Source organism: Anser cygnoides, chromosome 1 (assembly GCF_040182565.1).
Source record: "Anser cygnoides isolate HZ-2024a breed goose chromosome 1, Taihu_goose_T2T_genome, whole genome shotgun sequence".
In the NCBI taxonomy this organism is placed as follows: Eukaryota; Metazoa; Chordata; class Aves; order Anseriformes; family Anatidae; genus Anser; species Anser cygnoides.
The window spans coordinates 184,502,057-184,526,200 of record NC_089873.1 but is presented as its reverse complement, the minus strand read 5'-3'; the positions used below and the strand labels follow the sequence as shown (position 1 = coordinate 184,526,200).

The following is a 24,144-nucleotide window of genomic DNA, read 5'->3' as shown; positions in this document are numbered from 1 at the left end:
ATTCTGATTTAAAATAGTTTGCTTGTGAAGCCAGTATTTTACCTTTGTTCCAAACCTTCCTCCTTCCTGCATTGATTACAAAGAAATAGAGGGGAAAAACAAAGACAGGAGCATATCGATAGGGCAAATAACTACCGAAGTGGTTGTTGTAAATGGGAGAGAACAAGCAAGAATTCAGTGAACAATATTTTTTAAATGAAACAGTAAAGATGATTAATGAAAGAAGATGGTATTCCAAATACCATCCAAACACCAGTGTATAATGAACTACCAAAATCAAATGTTACTGTCTCAGAAACAGCTTTTAAAAATTCAAGCTGTGTCAGGAATTTTTAACTACGAAAGCATTTCAAGTTTTCAAGAACGTAAAAGATGAGCAAACCTGTGAAGACACACATCAAATGGAAAGTGAGTAGGAACTGGAATTAGTCTTAATATCTTCTATGGTCAGAAGATTAGTTTCAAGTTTAAAAGACGATTCTGATAAACTATATTTTAAATGCACGTTCTAACAGATCTGTATTTTTCAGTTCCTTCTTTTGTTCCTAAAAAACATCTACATAAGCATGGACACATATGAAAGTATGATCTTTTTTATTTAAAATGCAACTTTCAGGTGACATGACTACTTTGCACCAACAGTACTTCGTTCATTTCATTTTCTTCATGTCAAGGTTAAGCACTCTCCCAAGTCTCACATCTCTTGAAGAAGTTCCTCCTTTTCCTCAAAATACTTCCGAAACCACTCAATATGTTCAATCTTCTGTTTAACACTGAGGTATGGGTTCTTCGAAAGCCCACAGATGACTAGTTCCATGAAGTGGCGAATAGGTCCTTCCTTGGGAAAGTCTTTGAGGTGTTTTTCCAGAAAGATATGTTCATGAAATTCAGCATCATCATCCATCCCTACCAAAAGGAACAGAAAATGACAAAGTCATTATCATAATATAACAGTAAATTTAACAAAATAAAAAAATACAGCTTGTAAATAAACCTTTAATTAGTAAAATTAATGGTTCTGTGCCTTTTAATCCTTTTGCATTAAACAAACCACAAAGAAGTGAAAGAAACTTCAGAATTCTAAGATGTTAATTTCTCCCTCCACACAGAAAATGTCAGCATATATCCTACTCATCCACCATATTATCTCCACTTTGTGCTCCCATTTACAAGGATATCTAGTAGTAACCCTGCTGAAGGCTGATGCCAAAAATCAATCTTCTTGGGGAAAAAAATAAAAAAAGTTTGCTAAATATTTGAAACTTTAATTCATAAGGTGTTATCACCTTTTAGATTTTCAACACTTTTAATAAATTCTTTAAAAAAAGATTGTCTAATTCTGCAGAGGATTAAGGAATACAAAGTCATCTTGAACGAAGGAGGCAACTTCTTGAAGTATCTAATACAGAACTGTTACAAAACAGTTCCATGTTCATTGCAAGTCAGTTTTAGCACTCCAGCGTTACCAAATGGGTACGGGAAACTGCTTTTCTAATGCTTTTTGAATCTGTGAGCATATTCTGATGCAAAATTGTCGTCTATCACACCAGCTGCTACTTGTAAGTAGTGACCAATGCAAAAGATGTTGCATTCAAATGCATTCAGTTGCACAGGAACGTAGAACAAGGGATTAGTGTAGATCTCTAATCAAATACAGCTCAGATCCTATGGCAATTGTTTGTCCTCCATCCTGTGGATTTCAGCTGTAGTAGTTCATATGATGATGCTAGCATACACAAGAAGACATAGAGCATAAATTCCTACATATAGAAAAAAAGGTTGCTTTTGCAGTTCCTGAGATTTAAAAAAAAAAAAAAAAAGAAGGAAAAACACACAGAAAAATGGGATTTGCAATTGAAACATTTTCCTTCAGTTAGAGGTGTATGAAAATCTTTATTTGATCCTAATCTGCTATATATTTGTAAATAACACTTGCAACTTTAGGTAAAAATTTATCAGAGAAAAATATTGCACATGAACACTTCCAGACAACAAACGTGGGACGTCTATGCCATAGATGTACATTTTTTTCCCCTATACTAGAAAGGGTGTGATATATTATTTGCCAACATTAAATCATCAGAATTAAAAATGAGAAAATGAAGCCACCTCAGTCCTAGGCTTCCTCCTACGTTAAAGCTTCTTCAGTTTTAGATGCATAATACTAGGATAGAGAAGACTATCAACCTGTGTATCGCATTCACTAAGTTTGCATTCTGTCTTTCCTACATTATGTACTGCACTGCCTGAAGGAGCTGGGAAACACGTCTATTTTTCCCTGCACATTTTTCCCAGAAATATGTGCAGTGTCTATGAATGCCAGCTACACGCCACTCATCTGCTTCGTCTGTGAAAGAGAAAGCGTATTTCTTTCTTCCTGAAGCTCTCTACTGTTTCTGATATGTTAAAAGAAATAAAAAATAGATCACAGCAGCTTCAGAACTTGTATTTCTACAGTGCTTGAAAAACTACATCTACTTAGAGAAGCACAGAGATGATCTTTTTACCATGCCACCCACGCTGACCTTCCCCCAGCCCAGGAAGGTGGAATCTCACTGTACCTAGATGCTGATGGTTGCGTTCACAAGCTAACATCCTTTCCAGATTTCATGCTTCTGTTGGTCACAATAATCCAAGAGAAATAAACCAATGAACCCACTACTGAAAGAATCTGAATAATGCTGCCAGTAAGTGTGGGCTTTTCTGATGCTCTTCTTTTGGACATAAAGGGTAGAGGAAGAGAGTATTTCTAGTTAATAGTTTCTCCAATTTTCATCTCTAATCTAAAATAAATTAAATCATTTATAGTCTCACACAAAAATTCAGGTCAGGAGGAACATTACATCATCTGTTTTGATCTCTCATTTGTCAAAGACATGATATATGGTTTGAGGATGAAGTGCTAAGTCCAAATACTTCCGTTAGACCACGTATTTCAGTCCTCAAAAAAAGTAAAGCGTGCATCGCAAAAAGAGACCACAATTGCCCCAAGCATCAGAGGCCGAGACCTCTGGTGGGAACTGATTAGATGAGATACTTTCGCATGACTGCCCCACTCCCAGCAAGTCATACCTCCTGCTGCAGGGGAAGAACAAGCCCATCCCTCACCCTCTCTTCAACTGTCCTCAGAAACCTCATTTGAAAGGACGTGCATGGTGGGAGCCTAAAGTAGAGGATTTTCTTTATCAACCCCAAAGCAAGAAGTCACTCTCAACGTCCTATTTCCAATTCCCTGTGTACTACAAAAGAGAAAGTCCTGAAAAATTTCTCTAGCTAACACGCTAACCCTTCCAAAGGAAGGACCAGCCTTCTTGCAAAGGCAACATCTCAAATGCAAATGGGGTGTCTACTCTTATAGGGTGTCTACTCTTACAGGCTGTCTTGATGACAAACGCACAGCAAATAAAGAGGACCAAATATTTTCTGAGCCAGATAAATCATGCCCTTACAGCAGGTCCCTGGAACAGACCAAAAATAAGCAAAACAATCCCTCCCCTAAAATGACTGCCTAACATTTGCCACCTCTCTTGGTAAACTGCCCCAATGCTGGGAAAAGCATCTCAGCAAAACAGCCAGAGCAGGACCTGGCAATCTTTTGCCTACAGAAGCCATCAGAGGCAACCGAGGCACTCATTTTCTGAGACTTCCACTACGCCTATTACTTATGCCATAACAATCTCTGACGTACCAGAAGCATTTGTTCCTCAGGATGGGTTGCTAAAGCAAAGTAGCACCAATAACATGTGCTGTCCTTTTTAACCACCGCACTCCTCGGGATTTGAGTCATCAAGGCAAAAATACACAGGCATCATTTTAAAAGGTCAGAAATCAACTTCTTCCCCAACTTTTTGCCATGGCAAACGACGGAGTAGAGCTAACCCTGCTAGAAGCAGAAGAGGCAACCAGACGGAAGGAGGAGCAAGAATGATGTTACGCAAGCTATGCTACTGGTTTGCTAATCTGGTAAAAATTAATCAGAGACAGGAGAGAAGGAAAAAAAAAAAAAAAAGATAGTTTGCTGCCTAACAGTGACTTCAACTGTATCAGAAAAGGGAAAGAAACACAAGCAAGAGCTGACAACAGGGCAAGGGGGAAGACTTACTGGCTGCTGCAGCAAGCCAGTAAGTCTAGCCACATCTTCAGATGTTCCTATTAGGGCCAGACAAGTTTTAAACATCATGACCCTGCCCTGATGCCTCAAAGCTCAGCACAGTGTCTTGGTAAAGCACTCAAATGAGAACACTGGAGATGCTCTGAAGCCAAGAAAAGCAGTTATAAGCTGTCTTCTTTATTTTTCATATTTCATTTAAAACTTTAAAGGCTTTCATAATGCTAAAATTTGAGCACGCAAACTTTCTCAACAGAAAATTTAATTACATTGATGTTTTTAAAGCCCCATGCTTCTGCATAAAAGAAAAAAGAATCACACATTTCTCGATACAGAACAAGCTGAGGTAACGTCCTCCTATCGAGGGAGCTAACTGTTAGCAAACTGCAAAATTAACAGCGGGAAGGGGCATCTTTCTTTTGCAGAGCCGCTGACAGTGCAGTATGTGGAAATAATCGGAACGAGGTTCTCAAGTTTTCAACTGTTCTTTGACGTACCTGGTCTGAATAACAGCCTGCGGCACGACAGAGCTGGCAGTTTGATAGAATTCAATTCACTGACTTGATATTTCAACCTGAGAGGTGATAGATTTTGGAACGCTCCGCCGGAATTTTCCACATGACCGGTCTTTGTGGACAAATCAATAAAGATTCTTGTTTAACTATATGTAAAGGCTCTTTGTCCATTTGCCATCCCATCCCAGACAGCACGGTTCCGGCCACACTGCTACAACAGAAAAACCATTGGCTGCCAAAGCCGCCCGGTCCACTTAGGGCCCCAGACAGCAGGGTTCCAGCCACATTACAACAGAAAAACCATTGGCCGCAGCGGTTTTAAGCTTGCAAAAACATGACTAGAATATACTTGGACTTCTACATGATGGAACAGATCGATTCTGGGAGCAGCGATTAAATTCTGTGAAGAAACTGCCAAAATAGGATGAGAATAAATATTAAGAGACAATGAAGCACATTATGCAATTTGCAATTCAGTACAGGACAGATTTTCAAAGACTCCCAGCTTCAGATACTAACCTGTTTTGCTTTCAGTGACTGAATCACTCTCAAGTAGTTCTGTTTGATGTCTTTTAAAAAAAATAAAGAAAGAAACCACTCAAGCTCTCCCTGAAATTATGAAACCCCCATTCCTGAAGTGTACACTTGCTTTCTGCTTTCTGTAGTCCTTTCTCAACATTCTCTCTTTTCTCTGCTAGCTTAACTTCAGGGACGTGGCTTTTTTGTTTGTTTACTGAGTGGTGGTGGTTGTTTTTTTTTAAATAAATGGAAATAGGATTTTTTTAAAATAAATGGAAATAGGAGCAAATACAATGCACAAAGACACCTAGTTAAGATAGACGCCCAGAATGAGTGAATATTGAGACCGTTTTTTCTTACGAAACAGATAAAACAGAGAGCAGATGACTGTTCAACACTCAGCCAGTACTGATATGGAACTGGCAAATAGCTGACTAGGATCTGGCTAGTCGCTGTATCCGAGAACCACACTGAAGGACAGAATAAGCATTATAAAACACACGGCAGTCTTGAGAGTCTCCTTCCTCTGCTAGAAGCTTCTTTTTCAGAGTAAAAGGTATTACGTAACAGACTTGAATAGCCCTCTGGTGCTGAAAGCACCAGGACAGGGAGGGAGGGAGGGAGGGAGGGAGTCCTCCCGGCCTTGGCAGCAGGCAGCCCTCAGATCAGCCAAACCACCTGCAGGACTTCACCTGAAGAGTGCCAGAATGAGTTCATCTGAAGAATCTCCAACTTGGAACCGTTCGAAAGCTACATTTGTTTACTATCAATACACAATTCATCATCTGAAACACTATGTTAAAACAGTCAAAAGTCTCATAACACATTCTAATTCTCAAAACTGATAAATATAGACAAATATTAAAAGTTAACACTGCCCATACCTGCTTCATTGTCAATTGGAAACTCCCACAGTATTCCTTCTTTCGTCCACTGGATCATCTCCTCAAAACCGTTTCGGGGAGGCTGGTCAGTTACTGCTGCAATCTCCTTCGCAAATTCCAGATCCCAAATCGTTGGTGAAGATACTAAACACAAAATTTTTTAAAGATCTATCAAGCATGCCAAAAATTTCTCGTTGGCTAGAACAACGTATATCCTTTAACCTTAACCTTTCCAGAGACTAGTACTTTCAGTTACACAAATTTTTCTACCTCAGATGCCAGCATCACTTTTTTCAAGTTAGAATTCTCTGCTGAAATGAAAATTCATTGAATTAGGAAACATCTATGAAAACAGCTCTGAACTGGTAAAGGGCAGTTTATTTTTAGGCCTCTCACCCACAGCAGGATTTTTTCAACTTTTTTTTTTTTTTTTTTCCTTTCTGTCTTCCACCTTGTATATATGACAAACTCTGAACTTGACCGGTACACTCTGCTACAGCAATCTTGCTTACTACAGGAGTGTTCAGGTACTTCTCAACTCCACTCCCCTTCACGGAGAACTCTTAATCTACAAATGATGGCAACCCTTTCCCCAAACATCTTAAGAGGCGTGATTTCTGCTTCCTGGGCTTGAAAAATCCTGATGTCCTATTCCTCTGTCAGTCCAACAGCACCTTTAGGGGTATATCTATCCTGATAAATAAATACAAGCGTATTTTTAAAATCCAAGTGTATTCATATGGCAGCAGTCACTCTCAAGGAGCTCCTGCCCCTCCACCCTCGGAGAACTGGTTATGAGCCCAGCCTCAACCGCATCCCTGAAATGAAGGGAACACAAAGGGAACAAGCTGTTACCACAGGACAGGGAGGAACAGCTGGGAGTGCCTTGGGGTGCTTTTTCATGAGCTGGCCTAAGGCCTGCTCCCCTCTATTTTCTTGTCTCCCCGTTACCAACTCACCCTAATCTCCCCAGGACAGAGATTTTGGTGTGAATTCAAGTGTTACAGTCCATTTGAAGTGGATTACGGCCAATCAGTTATGATTTTACTACTCATAAGTATTTGAAACTAAGATATAATTTCATTTCTGGCTCAGTGGCTTACAACTCAATTAAATTTAAAAAAAAACCTTCCCCCTCCTTTTAAGAAAACATTCAAAGTGCAAACAGTATTTTTGTATGCTGGAAAGTGTTTTCATTTTTTGCATCAAATCAGAAGATACTTTTTCAAATTATTTCTTACTTAGCAGGGAAAATTGCAGAACTATATTCCCCAGCTGCCTACTTTGATTTGAGGGCTGGAGGCAGGAATAAACAGATAAAAGACAACATGAGAAAATGATACCAAAATTAAATTATTGTCCACATCTTAAATAATACCTTCTAACAACGTGCTGCTAATAAACCTTCTAATAGAGGAAAGCAGAAACTTATGTTCTCAAGCTTGCAGTAAAGGTCATAAATATATGGTATTTTCACCTCTGTGCAACTGAAAATAATACTGATATTTTACACTAACAGTTATGAACTATTTTTTTCAGGATGCCAATTTACTTCATTAACATTCACGTTTTCAAAATAAATATTCATTACATAACACAGAAGTTGCTTCACTGTCATTTATAAATAATATTTTAACTCATGATCTCAACTAACACAAGCCAAGAAAGTGAAAGCAGATGAATCAAGGTATCATGTATCACACTGGTATTTCCTGAGATTAAGACTTCTTTTTTTTTGGGGGGGGGGGGGGGGGGGGGGGGGGGGAGGTTGTCAGGCTTAGTCAGTAAGCCATTTAATAAGCTTTCTGGCTTAGAATATATGGCAGATTTCCTCAAGGCTTCCTGGAATAAAACAGGGAAATACCACATAAAAAAGCTGAAAGAACCTTATTTCTTTGTATCTAATTATAAAGCCAATAAAGTCCACTTGCTCTCTTACGCTGCTTTTAGCAAAACTGGAACATGCAAAAATTTTGTATCTTTGTATTTGGTGTGACTACAATATGACAGTGTGTCTACACTGTGCCATGCAAAAAAGAGAGATTAAACTCTCATCATTTGACCTCAGCAAATTTGTTTCAACTCAAATATCAATTACTTGAGTACCACTTTGGTCAGGATAACTAAAACAAAACAAACAAAAAACAACAACAACGAAAACCCAAATCCTGCAGCATTCACTGTGGTTTTATCTGAAATACAGACAGATTTTTAAGGAAGTCGACTGCCTTAAAAAAAAAAAAACAGCAAACTGAATTCCATTCTAATAAGCAACTTTCATAGTCCACCACTGAGGGGGCTACACTCAGAAAGCTCACAGCTGCTTGAAAATAGGCAAATAGCACCATGTGACATTTTACTAGAGAAATTAAATAAACCAATTCATTTCTCCCTGTAGTTTCAAATATATATAAAAAAAAAAAGGAGAAAACTACTAAGCTAGAAGCTGACAAAAATTAACAATCTTACTCTTGAAACAGAAAAAAAAAAAAAAAAAAGTATCATTTTCTAAGATACCAGAGAGGAAGAATGCTATTTCTTCTGCAGGTGTTAGCTTTATATACAGTTCTAAGTCATTCCACTGCAATAATGCATTTTTTCAAAGCATCTCAGGATAGTTTAGAGAAACTAGTGTACCAAGGAGTAGTGTAGAAATGCAGTCTCATTGTTCAGAAAGCAAAAGCGAGGGAGAGACTTTAAATTTCTTGCCCATAATCACACACCCTTAGCCAAAACCCAGCCTGTGTTCAAGCTAAGTCATACTTCAGTGCTAGTTTTCAGGTGTAAAATCCATCCCAGTTACGTGGCAACTGAGACACTTCCTGCAGAGATACATGAAGGTGTGTCATATCCATTTCTCCAGTGTTCTTTTAGTTTAGTCTCGCAGGAGATTTGGTGTGGATTTTAAGTATTCATGTGTGAAAAACTAGCTAGAGTAGGTAAAGCAAGGTGTTGTTTGTTGGGCGCTACAGGATCTTTTAAGCAACCCACATAACACCAGATGAAAGAAGCCCACAAAGCAACCAGGCTTACAGTATAGTTTGTTTCCACACTGCTTTGGCACAGCCACCTGTAGAGCTAGCTTGTATCCCTGACACGGCAGCCTTGTGTTTCTTTGCCATTAAATGAATTCAACAAGTTTGCAAAATGAACAAACACACCAACGGAGCCCACATACCTGTTCTCCAGACTGGTTTAAGGCTCTCAAAAGCAATCATAGTGACAAAGAGCTGGTTTTACCCTTCAAAGCTCAGTAACAGAATGTTCCAATTAGTACAGAAAACACTAATGTATGACACTGCATGGAAGTTTTGTTTATTAAAAAGCAGAGTTCTATTAAAGTATCTTTTTACAGGTCTGGAAGCAGGAAGTTAACAGGTCATGAGTCTCTTTCACAACAGTGAATCCCATGATATTCTAAAAATTCAGAACTTGGCTTCATTGGGTTTTTCATTATTGAATTTCCACTAACCTGTTTTCAGCGCGCTTTCCGTTTCTGGAGAAGCCTTAGTGAATATATTAAGCCTCTTTCCTTCTCTAAGACTTCAATAAACAAAAGAGAAAAACGATATTTAGTATTTCACAACACTTCACACGCTGCCAGATACAAAATTTAAAAGCACAAAATATTCTTATGATCTAACAAATCTCTGGAGAAGGAAAAAAAAAAAAAAAAAAAGAGATAGTAATTCTCTTTAAATCCTCAGGCTTTTAACCAGAGAGTGTTTATGACTGGATTATTACTCTGTAGCAGCTTCCCAGAACATTTCGATGTGAAAGAATGAGCATAAATCAATTATATTTGCAGTCATTTTTCACTTAAATATTTACAAATCTGAATGAAGTTAAACAGTATCAAACTACAGTCCTTAAACAATTTCACAGAGTTGCAACTAAAAAGGGAATTTGGTGATTTGTGTTTTTTTCTGTAAATACTATTGCACAATTCAGGAAGAGAAAAGGCAACAGCGTAATGATACAATTCCTGCTTTCTGACATAAATAGCCTTTTTGGAAGATTACACAGCCACCTCTCGTGCCATATGGCACACACACAAAACCTAGCTGTATGATATATTCTAAATAGCATCACCCTGGTGCTCTCCTTTCCAAGTATAAAAATATTTTATTCTGACCATCTATTTTTAAACAGATTTATCTTCAGTATTAGCCTATACTAAAAAATAAGCTCAAAAATTCCAAGGGTTCAACAACTAATCAAAATAAATTCTCATATAAATGGAAACAAAGAAAAAACAATGCCTTTACTGTAAAACATGCTGAACTTCAGAACAAATGATTCTTTTAACCATGCGATCTTCTTTATTTGTGCAGACCTCCACTGAAATTCTAATAGTTCCTACTTTACGTTAACACATATTTATGGCTACCTTGGCAACACCTGCCTTTCTTGACCACAGAATTTTACCTCTCTGGTTTTACTGCAGATTTCTGATGGCCACAACCACTTCTGGAAACCTGCTCTTGTCATATTACATTTTACTGATGTAACTACCCTGGATCTATTCCAGCATAGAGCAGTCTAATTACACAGCCTTAAAAGAATGTTGATTTAGGATTATATTTTCCTATCTGTGTGTAACTCCCAAAAACATTGGCTGAAGATACAAGCATGGCTTGGAAGAACATTTATTTTAAAATGACTAGCTCAAATTACTATAAAGCAACATCATCCAGTTCATTGAAACGTACTAACTCAATTTAAACATCTTCTTCCTAACCCATTCTTTGCATATTATCAATAGATAAGTACGCCTGCTAGAATTTCAGAGATGCAGAAGGAAACCTGGGAGTGAAATTGGAGACTGTTCATCGCAAAGATGTTAAAAACTCTTTTAATTTATTTTTTTTTAAGTATTGTTCCTAAGTTATATACCACAGAGAATTTCATCACACAAAGAAGGTGAGACAGCTCCTCAGATACCATAAATATAATAAATGTTCTCAAAAGGAAGTGAAATTTGCTTTATTATGCAGTATATTAATAAATTAAAATTTTATCAAAGATATAATATACACTGCACGTAAAAAGTACAAGAACACGTAAAAGTTCAAGCTTTCAGTATATACTTATAGATCTTATTATTTCTATTCTTTCAAACTTGGAAAATCTTTTAATCCGACACCTTAAATCAACTGTTTCTCAGTCAGTCAAGAATCATAGCTTAATAACAAAATGACTTTCATCTGACTACCAACCCTGTCTGGTAATTATCCCTAGATTAAAGATATCTATCTATGGAGCTATTACTCAGCAACTGATAATGAAGGCTGTCCCCTTGCTCCTTAAGCAGTTCGTAGCAGAATGAATGGCAGCTCATAGCTGAATGAAAATCCCAGAGCAGAAATATCTAAGTTACCAAGGGCTTGGTCTATAACCCCGTTCCACTTCTTTCTTTCAGCTTCCAACAAAAGAAGCACCTCTTGCACTTGACATCTCACAAGGATGCTCCTGGTCTTATAACTGTCCTATAAAAACAAGTCGTCCCAGGACATAATTCACACCTTATAGCATACCTTAACAGTTTGGTAGCTCAGGAAAAAGGAAGTTAGGCAGAAACATCTCAGCAAGCACGCTAAGTGATTCTAACGACTGGCCACACACACTTTGAGGTTTTTGCACGTTCTGCATGGCTCAGTGCATAAGCTCCAACTAGTTCCTTGTGGGAAGTCATAATTCTCTGTTTATGAAATACTGAACTAGATGTCTCAGCCAAAAAGGGCAGACTGTTGTACATCTACTCACCTACAACTTTATGCTTATTTTTTTCTTAGTTATGCAAATTCTTTCTTCAGGATTATCCACCCTAAACACAAATTATTCCCTCAGCTTCCAGCCTCTAACCCCAAGAAAAGGGTGTCAATTTGCATGTTAATGATTAAAGTTAATCTCTAAAAACAGAATTGCAAGAGAAAGAAGACTCTGAGAAGGAACGTGATCATGAGCTGCCATGGGAAAATTAAAAGAACGCAGGCATGAAAGCACAGCTTATAGGAGTAAAAAGCACTCCTTAATGAATTAAGAAATGGACGTGCCAGGTAAAACAGCAGCAAGAGAACTTCATGAAGTAGCCTGAAATCATCATGTAAATTATGAAGTTCAATTTACAGGCAGCTATAATATCATGGGCAATCAAAATATATAAATAAATATATTCAAAATCTCTTTAAAACCCCAACTCATTTTTTTTCTGAACAGAATGTTTATCAAAGTTTTCCATTACATGAAAGTAAGACTTCAAAGCATCCATTCCACAAAAAATTAGCAAAGCGATATAAAATTATATTGTGCATGAGAATAATTTAGACTGGTTATAACAGAAAGGCAATTACATTTCAGCACCATGCATTTTTAAAAATTTAAAATTTAGTATCAGAAAAGGGCTAATGTTTTGATTACCTTGTTAACATTAACCAATGTGTTCTCACGGAAGTTAATTTCAACGTTAACAGCACTTCTTGAAAAATACTTTAAAATTTCCTTTAAAACTTGAAGCATCGTGGTATCATGAATACGTATGACTAAATTTAAAATAACACAACAAAAATATACCTTCTGGAGTCAAAAGAGTGAGATAAGAGTCTCTCAGGCTTAGTTCTTTGCCCATCCTCCTCCATCGCCAAGGAAATGCGATTGGATATCATCACACCTCTCCGAGCTGGTGACTGCCTTTTAATTGACATTTCTGAAATAACATTGCTGAAATTAAAAATGTAAAGGTAAAAAGTCAACAAACTGACACGGGAATGAAGCTTGTCACATATATCAATCAGAAAATCTACTTTCCATAGGTTTCATAATTATATATTCCTCACAAAATACATCTATTTTTAACTCATCAAATACTTAAGTCTTACTTTTTAAAACCATCTCAGTTGTTAGATTCTAAATGAAAAGTGCTATTTTAGCCTTCAATGAGGGCTTTCTTTGAAACTTATTCATTTCCAATTAAAAGAAAATTATCATTTATCTGCATACCCATATTCAGAGAGTGCATTAGGTATGTTTTGCTCAAGTACATGAGAAATTTCTTTGGACACAAGGAATATGCTGAAATAAGGAAGTAAAAATAACCAGTTTTTTTGGAGAGGAGTCAGTTCTGCCCAGGGACAGAGCTGTGCTGCTGCAGACTGAAAAGAAGCTTGCCTTCGCACATCAGCTGACATGGGTCAATCATGCCACCCTAATAAGTAGGTCACCTTTCCTGATCCACGGCAATCTGTTGCATTGCGTAATCATATTACAGCACTAACAGGCCACATCTTCCTTCAGAATTCTGCAGCCAAAATCATACAGGAAGAACAAACGCTCCTGTCTTTTCCAGTGCAGTCTGCAGCTTGTTCTGAACGTAAAGGATGAAACATACAGCCTGCCTGCCCCCTTAAATGTTGTGTCTGCGGGTTGGTAAAGACCGAGGTGATAATTCCTCTTTTCCTAACTGCTTCCAACAACGTGCAGACATCCAGAACTGCAGTGCTCAAGTTTGAAGACATCAAGGTGGTCGCAAAAAACAAGAACAGGCTGAGTAAAAAATACTGTGTATCCATTTTATGAAAAGCTTTATTAAATTCAAACTATGCTTTTGATACCTTAAGTTAAAAGAGATCTTATTAACAAGAAATACTTCTACAAAATTGTAAAAGCTAATTGCCACAGCAACGCAATAAGGCTTTGTCTTCAGCGTTAGATGTGGTTTTGAACGGCAGAACAAGAGTAGCATGGCTCTTCAAGTACCTGCTCTGAAAGAAAGGCATCCAAAAATAAGCTTTAAATCACTTCATTTTAATCTTAAAGGGAAAACCACCTCTGACGACTTGCACATCTCACCCTACAAATTGCCCTACCTAGTGCCTGCTGGCAGCAGTGAGCTGGTGTAGGGCCAGAGACCCAACACGCTTCCGAGGGTCAAGCAAACGTAAATCCTAAGGTCAGCCACACGGGGCCCAGCCCAACCGCCCAACCTCGACCCAGCTGCGGTGTTCCTGTGCTATGGGGGGGGATCAGGCTTCTTCCAAGAAGCAATCCTCATGACAGAACTCGATTTAGTTGGGGTTTTGCACGGGGGGTCATCCTTCCTTCTGGACACGCTATGCCGCCCATCTATTAGCACATACAGTCGACGGCATCAGATTTCTCCTCAGAAAGTCCCAATGTCACCCCAGCGCTGGTACAGGAATATTATTGGCAGCAATATTCATCACTCCATAATTAATAGCGCCCCTTCATTCCCTAAAAATAAAATTACAAAGACGCTTCTATTGCCTCCTGTAATGAAAAACATCAGATTATAAATTCATATTCCAGCCCCAGCGTATCTACAGTGCTTGGATGTTGCATGATAAAACCTCACGCCCCAAGATGAGGCTAAGAATCTAAGTTCCTGGACCTCTCTGCTTTCCAGAGATGGGAAGAGGCTGAGCTTTTATAGCAAACACTGGTTCTCTCTCCTTCCAGATTACCAACTGTTAATTATGACACTAAAAACAAGGATCCAGGAAGCTCAAGATATATTTTAGACTTCAGCTCCAAATTACCTATCTTCTTTACCCAAAACAGGAGCTGAAATTTCAACTTGTGTTGCCACCGGTTTTATTTTGGTATAGTGCTGTTGTAATTTCCACTGAGTGAAACTTCATTCCACACCAAAATAAATAAAATTCCTGTGTCATTAATATTTTCCCCTCCTTGTGAACAGGCTGTCCTCGGGACAGCTACAAAACAAGGCAAAGAGACAACTGTGTACAACAGAGACCTCTGGAGGCCAGGCCACAATACTGAAAAAAAAACAGTACAAATCAAAAGATCTAGAAAATACACGTTTCATACCCTCCAAAATGGCAATAGAGGTCTCCCTTTTTTTTTTTTTTTTTTTTTTTTTGCAATTGAGCATTATATGGTTCTAACCCTTCTGATGGTACCTCATCTTTAAATTATTTTAAATAAAGGAGGAATATATACTGGCTTTTTTAATTTATAAGTATATTGAATGCAAAAGCTTTATGAAAAAAAAAAGTTCAACAGACCATATTCTCTTTTTATTCAGACACTGTTATTTTGTGTTGATTTTTATTTGAAAAAAAAAAAAAAAGCAATTGCTTTCTAATATTTTAAAGGCACTTTAGTGCTTTGTGTAGAGAGAGGTACTTTTGGAAAATGAAGTCATGCCCAAGCAAGACTGAGGGCTACTGGACCTTTTAAAATCAACATTTTTAATACTGACCAGAAAGCCAAAAGTACCAAATTAATCTCAGAGTCCAACCAGGAAATGTTGCTGTTAGCCAAGTTTTCAGTCATGACAATGAGCAAGATTTATTTCTTTTTTTAGACAACCCATCCACCTCTGCTAGTTTCAGAGCGTTACCCAACTATTAAGGAAGAAAACTGCCTTTTCAGCATATGTTAAAAAAAAATAATATATTTTTCAAGGTGGAAACAAGCTAGTTCACAAAGCTGGCTCAGGGAGTCAAAGAAATTGCCAACTCAAAGCACTGCAAGCCCATCGTGACATTCCTCACCAACTAAAAGGCTGTGTGCAAAAGGAAATTTTTTCTAACCGTAGAGACGTTTGAATGTCTGCATTTTTCTAACCAAAGCAATCCATCCACAAGATGTTAAAAGACAGTGAAGTATCATCACATCTTACCACCTCTGTCAACTGCATAGAGCCACACAAGGCAGGGACTTCAGCTCTTAAATTTCTTCAGAATTTAAACTTTCTTTCAACAGAACAAAGCCTCTCTGCCTGGGCTGTAACTTCCTCGGACGCTTTCATTTTTCCACAGCAGCCACAGCTGCGTTAAGTCCTTCAGGATAAGTGCAATGGGTGGCTGGAGAGAGAGAGACCTCGTTGCCAGGAAGCAGAACAACCAAATTTAGAGAACAGCGTGTGTATCTTAAGAAAGAGGTGCAGGTGCGCATGAGGTTAGCCACTGCACGTATTAGCTTGGTCAGTAACAGCATGACCCTCCAACATCTTCTCTGGAATTGCTGTTCTAATTACATTGAAGCTGACCACCCACAGACTATACCATTATTAAGGCATTTGTGTACTCTACTCTTCCAAAAACCCCAGGGACAGAGATGGAATAACCTCACGGGTAATTACCAGCGTCATGAATATGTGCTTTATACAGAGCACTCCTCATTTATTATTCTTGTATTAGGAAGTGTCTCACATTTTTTCGTAATACTGCACTAAAACAAGAAGAATGCAGAAACACATTGATTTTACGTAAAGCATTCAGATCTTTAACCTTCAAAGCTATTCAATTTGGCTCCAAAAGCCTGTGGAGAGAGAAACTTCTGTTAAGTTCTCAAGGTCTCTCATATTCAGACTGAGAGGAGGTTATGAAAACAGCACACACGCAGCCTTTGGAGATGCCTGTGTATATTACCTAAAAACATTCTTCAACCTAATAGCACGGACTTCACATGCGTGGAGAGAATTTCATTCTGCTCTCCACAACAACCCTTAGCACTCTTGGTGGAAAAATCCTGAATTCAGGCTAAAAGGGAAACTTGCATAGTTTCTCCCTTTCTCTTTGACAACCCCTGAAGAACACACACTTTGTTTAACCGAGTTTTTCACTGAGCATCGTGCATCCCAATTACTCGATCTATTGGCACCCATCTGCTGTATTCTTCCTTAGTTCGCACTCACTTAAAACGTAGACATCCGCAGCAAACATCGGTAGTTTGTTGGCTACTCTGCTTGCAGTTCATTGACAAACACACAAAGCACAAACAAATCCTTTACAAATCCCTATAGCAACCTACAAATAATAATACATGGGCCAAACTTAAATCCTGGTTTGGGACAAATTCATTTCCACGGAATAAATTCAACCTAAGATAATAACCATCTTGCAGTTCACGCTGCAAAGAGCCATAAATAAAGACTTCACATTCTTATTTTGCTGAAGATACAGCTTTCTGTTTAGTTCAGCATTTCATCTGGATTTAATGTCTTATTTTCTGAGTAATTATCTGAATACTAGCCGAAAAAAACAGTCTGTGTTTAGCTGTCATCCAAAAGAAGAGCAATATGCACAACTGTTTCAATTTCCAAACAAATGTTTCTCATCTGTTTGAAACCCGCACTGGAAACGGACTGGAGCCAAGAGATGAGTTTCTTGGGTTGACTGGAAAGTTTTGAAAGGAAGGGTGGGGCTATAAATAGAGTTGCTCTAGTTCAGCTCAGTTCTTCAGAGCTGTCATGAAAATTCACCGGTCCAGACAGAATGTCTGAAACGTCTACAAGTCCCTCCATTACGTTAACATTTCTGAAACTAAAAAGAAAAGGAAAAAAAAGGAAAGAAAGAAAGAAAGAAGCCCTTATTTCACTAGTCTATCCAAGAAAATAATGAAATAATGATCCTAGACAGGAAAACAAGTTGATTTCTGCCAAAATTCAAGGAGTAAAGTAGACCAATGATAACCCCATTATTCATTAATGCCAAGGACAACCTGTCTTTTAGGGCCATCTTTCCAACACGGAATCCAGCCACCTTCAAGATGACAATGCAAAATTAGAACTTCAAGCATGACTGAGAACAACGTTCAGTATACAGACCGTATGTTAATAGCTCCCCCCCTTCTCTGTTTATCTGTGGTTTCTTCGTGTCTTCTTAGTTGTGCAAGTAGTTCTGATTCTGTCTGTTCCTTGCTGCGTGGTAAGGAAGATGCGACTGCAGAAACAGCCTCCACCAGTTCCCGATTCAAAGGTTTGCTTCTGTTAATACACACAATAGATATGGAAATACAAAAGCATTAAAGCCTTAGTACAACAAAAAATGACAATACAGAAATGGCAGTTATGGATAGGGCTTTGAGTAGCCTGGTCTAGTGGAAGGCGTCCCTGCCCATGGCAGGGGAATTGGAATTAGATAGTCTCTAAGGTCTCTTCCAACCCAAACCATTCTACAATTCTACGATTTACCACAAGCTAAGCTACATTTGTATGCTATGTTCCTTTACAAGATTCTTTTCTGTATTTGGTATTACCAGTTGATGCTTTATTTTGTCCTAGATAACAACAAAAACAATCTGGAAGAAAAAAAAAAGAAATTAAAATTGGTTAAGAAGTGCGTATGTTATACTTTACCGCTGGGTGTCTTCTGCAGCTTCTTGAAATGTGCTACTTTTACTGTCCAGGCCTTCCTGCTTTTCTGTGTCTTGCTTCTTGATCGCATGTGTTTTTAACTGTTGAAATTTCTTCTTGGAGGTCACTTCTACTTTCATATTACCAATAATGTTTAACAGCTTCTGCTTTGGTGTTTCTGCTGCACCGTCCGGACTCTTCGATGCCACTTCAGTGGTGCTGCCTGGGGAAGTGGTCGATTTGTCTTTCTCAGTAGACAGCACACTGGTAGTGCTGAAGAGTTTCTGAAATTTGCTAGATAATACAGAAAGGTAAATAAATAAACAAACAAACAAATCTGAAGTTATGAACAGGCTCCACAGCTGAATTTTGTAAGCCTACAAAAAAACATTATTTACGACCGTCTAGGCATAATTATGTGCAACCTGAGTAGGTTAAGTACATATTAAATGTACTTTTTGTTCTTCAAGAAGGGCTAAAGACCTTCTCTTATTTACAACCCTTGCCTATTTATGGTTTCTTCAGCACAAAAAGCATATAAACAACTCTATTCCCTCCACAAACAAACTCTGATTAATCTAGGAGCTTAAACAAAATGTTAAGTCTATCCCTACATTAGGCTACAGACAATCCAAAATCCCCACATTTTAACACTGTTGCTGGCTTTATTCTGTGCTAGGTACTATGACCTTATAAACGTGAATTTGCATGAGCATAGATTAAAAAAAAAAAAATCACATGACTATTCAAAAAAAAAAAAACCCACATTACTGGTACCTAATACTTAAATTCATTAGTACTATAGAAAACTCACTGAAACTTTTAAAATAAAGCAGTAGACATCACTGCCACCCTGCATTAAATAAATAAATAAATAAATAAATAAATAAATAAATAAATTTGGCGACATCAGCATGTATTCACACCCATGTACTTTCACACTGATCCTCCATAGAATCATTAGGGTTGGAAGAGACCTCCAAGACCATCTGGTCCAACCGTCCTCCTACCACCAATGTCACCCACTAGACCATGTCCCTCAGCACCACGCCCAACCTTTAACCACATCCAACCTTCACAGTCCTACAAGCATGTAACATATTAAACCCTCCATCGTGCAGCCAGGCACTTGTGCGGCCGCATGAGAAACTGGATCCCGCAGTAAAATCACCCAGCAACAAGCAAAACAGCTCTTCTGGTTATTTTTCCACCTGGAACAGCTCCTCTTGCCTAGCTGACCACATCACATCACTGCACAGCAGCCAGAACTGGCACGGCGCAGGTGAGCACGGGAAGCCGGGGGCAGCAGAGGGCTGCTTAGGATACTGCTGAAACACGGATGCAACCGGATTCCTTAGGAAAAACTACCGTAAAATCCAAAGAACAGTTCTCTTCAACCACCTAAAATGAAGTATTTAAATATTTCAATTCAAAACTGCTTTTTTAGGAACCCCCTTCAAGTTAGTAAAGAAGAAAAAAAAAAAAAAAAACTTGGAATACTAATTGTGGTTCAAAATACTTCAGCTGATCTGAAGCAATTTTGACATTCTCCCCGTCTTTTCCATACAACTCTCTTTAGCAAAAAATAACTAGTATTATCAGAGGGCACCTCATTATTACTCCAATCACTCTACACTTGATAAACTATTAAATTGCCAACACTAAACCCCAAACCTCACCGTTGCAAAGCGGCAGGGTAACGGAGGCAAGGCTTCAGGGCCACGTTGGTGAGCACCCCTGCTGCCTGACAGAGCTGCCTCCGCACACCTTCCCCAAACACCCGCCTTTCATTACCTCAGGCTGCGCGGTGTTTCAAACCATTCAGGGAGCCCTGCTTACAGCACCGGATAGCACTCAGAGAGCAAGGCACCCAGCCTACAAAAGCCCCCACGACCCCAAAAGCCGCCAGATCCACCCGGGGCCCCAGCGTTAAGGATAGAGCGAGGGGCTGCGGCGGCCTGCCCGCCGTAACCCCGGCACCCTGCGGGCCTCGGGGTCCCGGTGCCCGGCCCGGTACCTGCGAGGCCGCCCGGCGAGGAAGAGGAGGGAGAAGCGGGCGGCTCGCCCGGCCCCGCAGCCCCAGGCCGGCGGGACGCGGCCCCACATGGCGGCCGCTGCCCGGCCCCGAGCTCCCTGCCTCCGCCGCAGCGCCGCCGGCCGGGAACGGGAGCCCCGAGCCGAGGGTTCCGCCTTGCCCTGTCGCGTTTTTGTTGCGTTTTGTCCCCAGCACGGCGAGAGCTTGGGCACTGGCGTGAAGTTTTTAATTTTTAAAGCTTTTAAGCGCTACGGCGTGCTCAGGGAAGGTGCAGCGTTAAGGAGTCTGCAGGACTGGGTGCTTGTACCGGCTTCTGTCTGCAGCCCTACCTTCAAAGATTTTGTGGAAGAAAAGAGATTCATCTTCATTTATATCTCTGTTAATGAGCTAACTCTCATTATTTCCATCATTGAAGAGTCATCAAGTCGGCTCTGAGATAGAGACACCAATTGTGCCTCAATGGGAGGATGGCCTACCAACACCACATCCCCCAGAGTTAAGTATGTATTTCTTGATATTTTTGCCAACAGCTGATTTAAATTCCAAAAAGTGTCTTTTTTTCCTTTTTTTTTCTTTGAACAGTAAAGATATAAACAAATCAAAAAGATAACATCCGGAACTGTACTGCTATGGCATCCCTGCCTATGACCTTTGAGATCCCTTCCAACCTAAGCCCTTCTGTGACGACATCTGAAGACCAAGGTCAACCCCTCTGAAGGACAGATGATCTTTATTTCAGAACGTAAGTTGTTTTAAGGGATTTAAAAGCAACTTCCTTTACAGCCAGCCTATCGAAGTGCCTCTCACCTTTCTCCAAGTCTGTGGTGCTGAAAACATTAAATATAAGACACCAGGCCACTGGTTTCATCCAGTTCTGCACTTGTGGTACATATTTGGTTCCACATTTGGTTCCACTGTTTTGGCATCCAACCCGTGTTTGCTGCTTTGCTTCTTAGGGTACCTTTCTTCTTCTCAGGTACCCAGGGAAGAGTGAAGGTCCTTTACGCCTCTGTAATGGCTTTTACACCTGTGCTTTCCTACCACATCCATGGCAGATGAGAATCACACTGCTCGCATGTATAATGCAGAAAGTACACACCACAAAGGGAAGGGAAAAAAAGTGACTTCAAGCTTTTGTGTTCCTCAGGATGGGTAGTTTCTGTGAATCAGAGGTATTCGAATTTATACCACCAGCCACTTGGACCCACAGGGTAATCTGAAGTCCTAAAAAGAGCAAAGGTATCAATGACATATTTTTTTTTTGGTCTGTGCTGTGTATGGACTCCATCACAGTTCCAGACCCTCCAGATCCTCAAAAGATCCCAAATTACTTTTAACAAACAAATAAACAACCAACAAAAGCTGGATTGTGTTAGTTTTCTATACGTTAAAAATTCAGGACCTGACTACCTTCTTTTTCTGGACAAAATCTGTCCACAACTAAAGAATATGGCCTTAATAAAGAACATGGCCTTACATGCAGAAGCCATCTTACTTTTTCTTCCTTGTGCAATCCCCATGCAGCACTGCATGGGTTGACCCACTTCTCCAAATAGTCTGGGCAACATCTACCGTAAGGTGCTGGGTGAGTTTTGCTGGTCTCATATCTGTAGCTTTGGCTGCTCTTCCAGGAGGATGCTTCAGAAGAGTTGATGTTCATCCTCCTGGACAGCAAACGTTTCCCTAAGCATTAGGAAAGGCAAAATAGTTTTCAGAGAATAAGTGGTTTGCCTATGGTTGACTGGAGATGGTGGGCCCAGGAGATAGGCTCGAAATGTTGGGATCCTGCAGGATGGAAAGCAATGCCTTTTACAAGGAAACCCTTGCAAAAAGTACCGCTTGACTTAGCAGAAAGGGGTGCAGGTAACACAGGGAGCCACATGGTGGCAATGTGCTCATTGCAGTGTGGCATTTCGCAGCTCTAAACTCCCCCAGGCAACATGTCAAGTACTTTCACATCTTTTGTAGAGTCCAAACTACAGCCCACCAAGCCTGACGGTCTGCCTGAAGTATATGGTTCTGAACAATCACGCTGAAACACCCAAGATCTGATGTTTCAGCTGACAAACAGCAACTGCATTAGGTGTTAGATAATTTTCACCAATCGGATCTTCCAACAGCACTGCAGTCCTATTAAAAAAAAAAAAGTCAACTCACAGCTGAAAAGTCCTTGCAAGTAAACAGTAATCTCTAAGTGTTTCATATCATTTGAGATGCACAATTAATTTGCTGTCGCTAAATGTTTACCACAGACTCAGCAATTATTTCTACACTAAAGCAATGGTCATTCAAAATTTGATAAGTCTGCTCTTCCTTGAGAATTGCCACATTCTGAAGAATAGCCCCAAACCATTTAAAAGGGCTTTTGACAAGAAGATAACTGTATGGAAAAAAATCACCGATATCTGAAGCCTACAATTCATTAAACTGATGGTAAAAAAAAAAAAATGCATTTAACTTTATGGTATTGATAATGCTTTTTCCTTGGTTTGGGCTTTGAAAGTAGGGGTGTTCAGTTTTATTTGAGAGAATACACTATGGGTCTAAGCTAAAATATGTCTCTATGTGTCTCAATGCATGCAAATACATATGTGCAAATACAGCAGTGTTCTGCTGTTTTCAACTGGGCATTGCTTTGGAAAAGTCCGATTGGAAGCATTTCAATTAATTCTTAACCAAAAGGGAAAAAAAAATGGAGTTTTTACAGGTTCAGTGAAGCGAAGTGATATTAGACCTCATGATGGTTGCTTAAGCCACTGTATCCTACGCCATATTCCCAAAAATCTAGGAGTATAAATGTGATATCTTAAAAGTCACTTGTTGATCTGCAGCAAATCGCTTGCAAATGTCTGTTCATATCCAATATAACTTACTATGAGTCACTGTCCCTTACATGCAAATAAAGCTAGAGTTTTTAGCAGGCCTCAGAACAGGAACACCCTTTACATTGTATCTCCACAATTATTTGAATATTCAATCCACCTAAATAGGAAGAGGAAAATCCTTTTTATTTTAGTCACTATCAATGATGTCAGGGTTATCTTTATACCTTTAGATTTAATACTTCACACTGTTGTATCTCTATTCCTGAAGTACAAGATAGCTCCAAAACTGTACAGCTTAATCCTCTAATGCACGTGTGAAATTTATAATGGAATTTGTATTTTAGGACAGAGGTAATAGTCTTTTTTTTTTTTTTTTGACTTAACTGTTATTCAGGAATATAGAATAAAGAATGGCCACAAATTAATTTCTCTTTTCCTGCATTGCTTGAATGATACTGAAAAGTGCATCAAAATCTGCAAACAAGCAGGAAGCAGAAGAAAAAATGCTCTGGTCAGGTTCTTGCTGCTGGATGAGTGCCTGTCTTAGCAATTACAGCAGTTTTGTGATTCCCAGAGAAATAACTCTGTTATTCTTTCAGAGTACTTAATTCCTAGCTTAACACTTCTTTAAAAAAAAAATAAATAAATAAATAAAAAGGGGTGAGGGGGAGGTAAAAAAAACACTCAAGCAAACAAAACCCAAAACACCATCTTAGTGACATTTTAGACAATCTATATTTTCTATTGTGCTCAGTAAGCTCATAGAAAACCCACCAATCACTTTTTTTTTTTTTTTGGGAGGGGGGAAGGAGTTTACAAAAGAATTCGGTGCTATTTGAGCCAAACAGCAGAATCCTGACCATGCTTCCAGCGCACACGAGCACCCAGGCACGCTCCACGCCATGCAGGTGGCCGAGGACACGGACCACAAGGCCGCTCCTGTCACGGGCTTGAGCGCCCTGTGGAGGCACACAACACCTGAAGAACTACAGTGGAAGCCGAGTTTATTTTGGAGGCGAGCAGCAGGAAGGAGCAGCGTGGGGACGATGCTCCGGCCGCTACAGCCTCACCCTTGGGCACAGCGGGATGCGCACACACCGCCTCCTGCGACCTGCTCTTCCCAAGGGACCCCCAAAC

At 39.4% G+C, this 24,144-nt stretch overlaps 1 protein-coding gene and 1 long non-coding RNA gene across 6 annotated transcripts; one reads left to right on the top strand and one right to left on the bottom strand.

Moving 5' to 3' along the window:
• Positions 1–579: 579 nt before the first annotated feature.
• MRPS31 (mitochondrial ribosomal protein S31) lies at positions 580–20,297 on the bottom strand. Of its 5 annotated transcripts, none has more exons than XR_010828288.1 (8): positions 20,165–20,297; positions 18,151–18,441; positions 17,620–17,778; positions 12,600–12,746; positions 9,499–9,569; positions 6,027–6,170; positions 4,606–4,735; positions 685–906 (listed from the first exon to the last, which is right to left on the bottom strand). XR_010828288.1 is itself a non-coding variant. In XM_066989660.1 (8 exons), the coding sequence occupies exons 1-8, from the start codon at positions 20,251–20,253 to the stop codon at positions 5,017–5,019; spliced, it is 969 nt and encodes a 322-aa protein (XP_066845761.1). In that variant the 5' UTR covers positions 20,254–20,297; the 3' UTR covers positions 5,002–5,016. The 5 variants fall into 5 exon arrangements, 4 of the variants coding, with proteins under 4 accessions (XP_047924251.2, XP_066845762.1, XP_066845760.1 ...); XM_066989660.1 differs by lacking the exons at positions 685–906; positions 4,606–4,735 and adding exons at positions 5,002–5,034; positions 5,143–5,192; XM_048068294.2 differs by lacking the exon at positions 4,606–4,735 and having other exon boundaries at positions 580–906.
• Positions 20,232–23,617, top strand: LOC125183280 (uncharacterized). Its single transcript, XR_007165042.2, has 3 exons — positions 20,232–20,682; positions 20,765–20,924; positions 21,159–23,617. It is a non-coding gene; the product is annotated as an uncharacterized lncRNA (long non-coding RNA).
• Positions 23,618–24,144: the final 527 nt, after the last annotated feature.

What these genes read in the sequence shown, in the direction of transcription:
- MRPS31 (XM_048068294.2), bottom strand. Translation starts at nt 20,253, where the DNA reads ATGTGGGGCCGCGTCCCGCCGGCCTGGGGCTGCGGGGCCGGGCGAGCC. An exon ending in CTCGCCGGGCGGCCTCGCAG is followed by an intron (nt 18,442 to 20,164) that starts GTACCGGGCCGG and finishes TGTATTATCTAG; the next exon opens with CAAATTTCAGAAACTCTTCA. An exon ending in GGGGGAGCTATTAACATACG is followed by an intron (nt 12,747 to 17,619) that starts GTCTGTATACTG and finishes TTTTAATTTCAG; the next exon opens with CAATGTTATTTCAGAAATGT.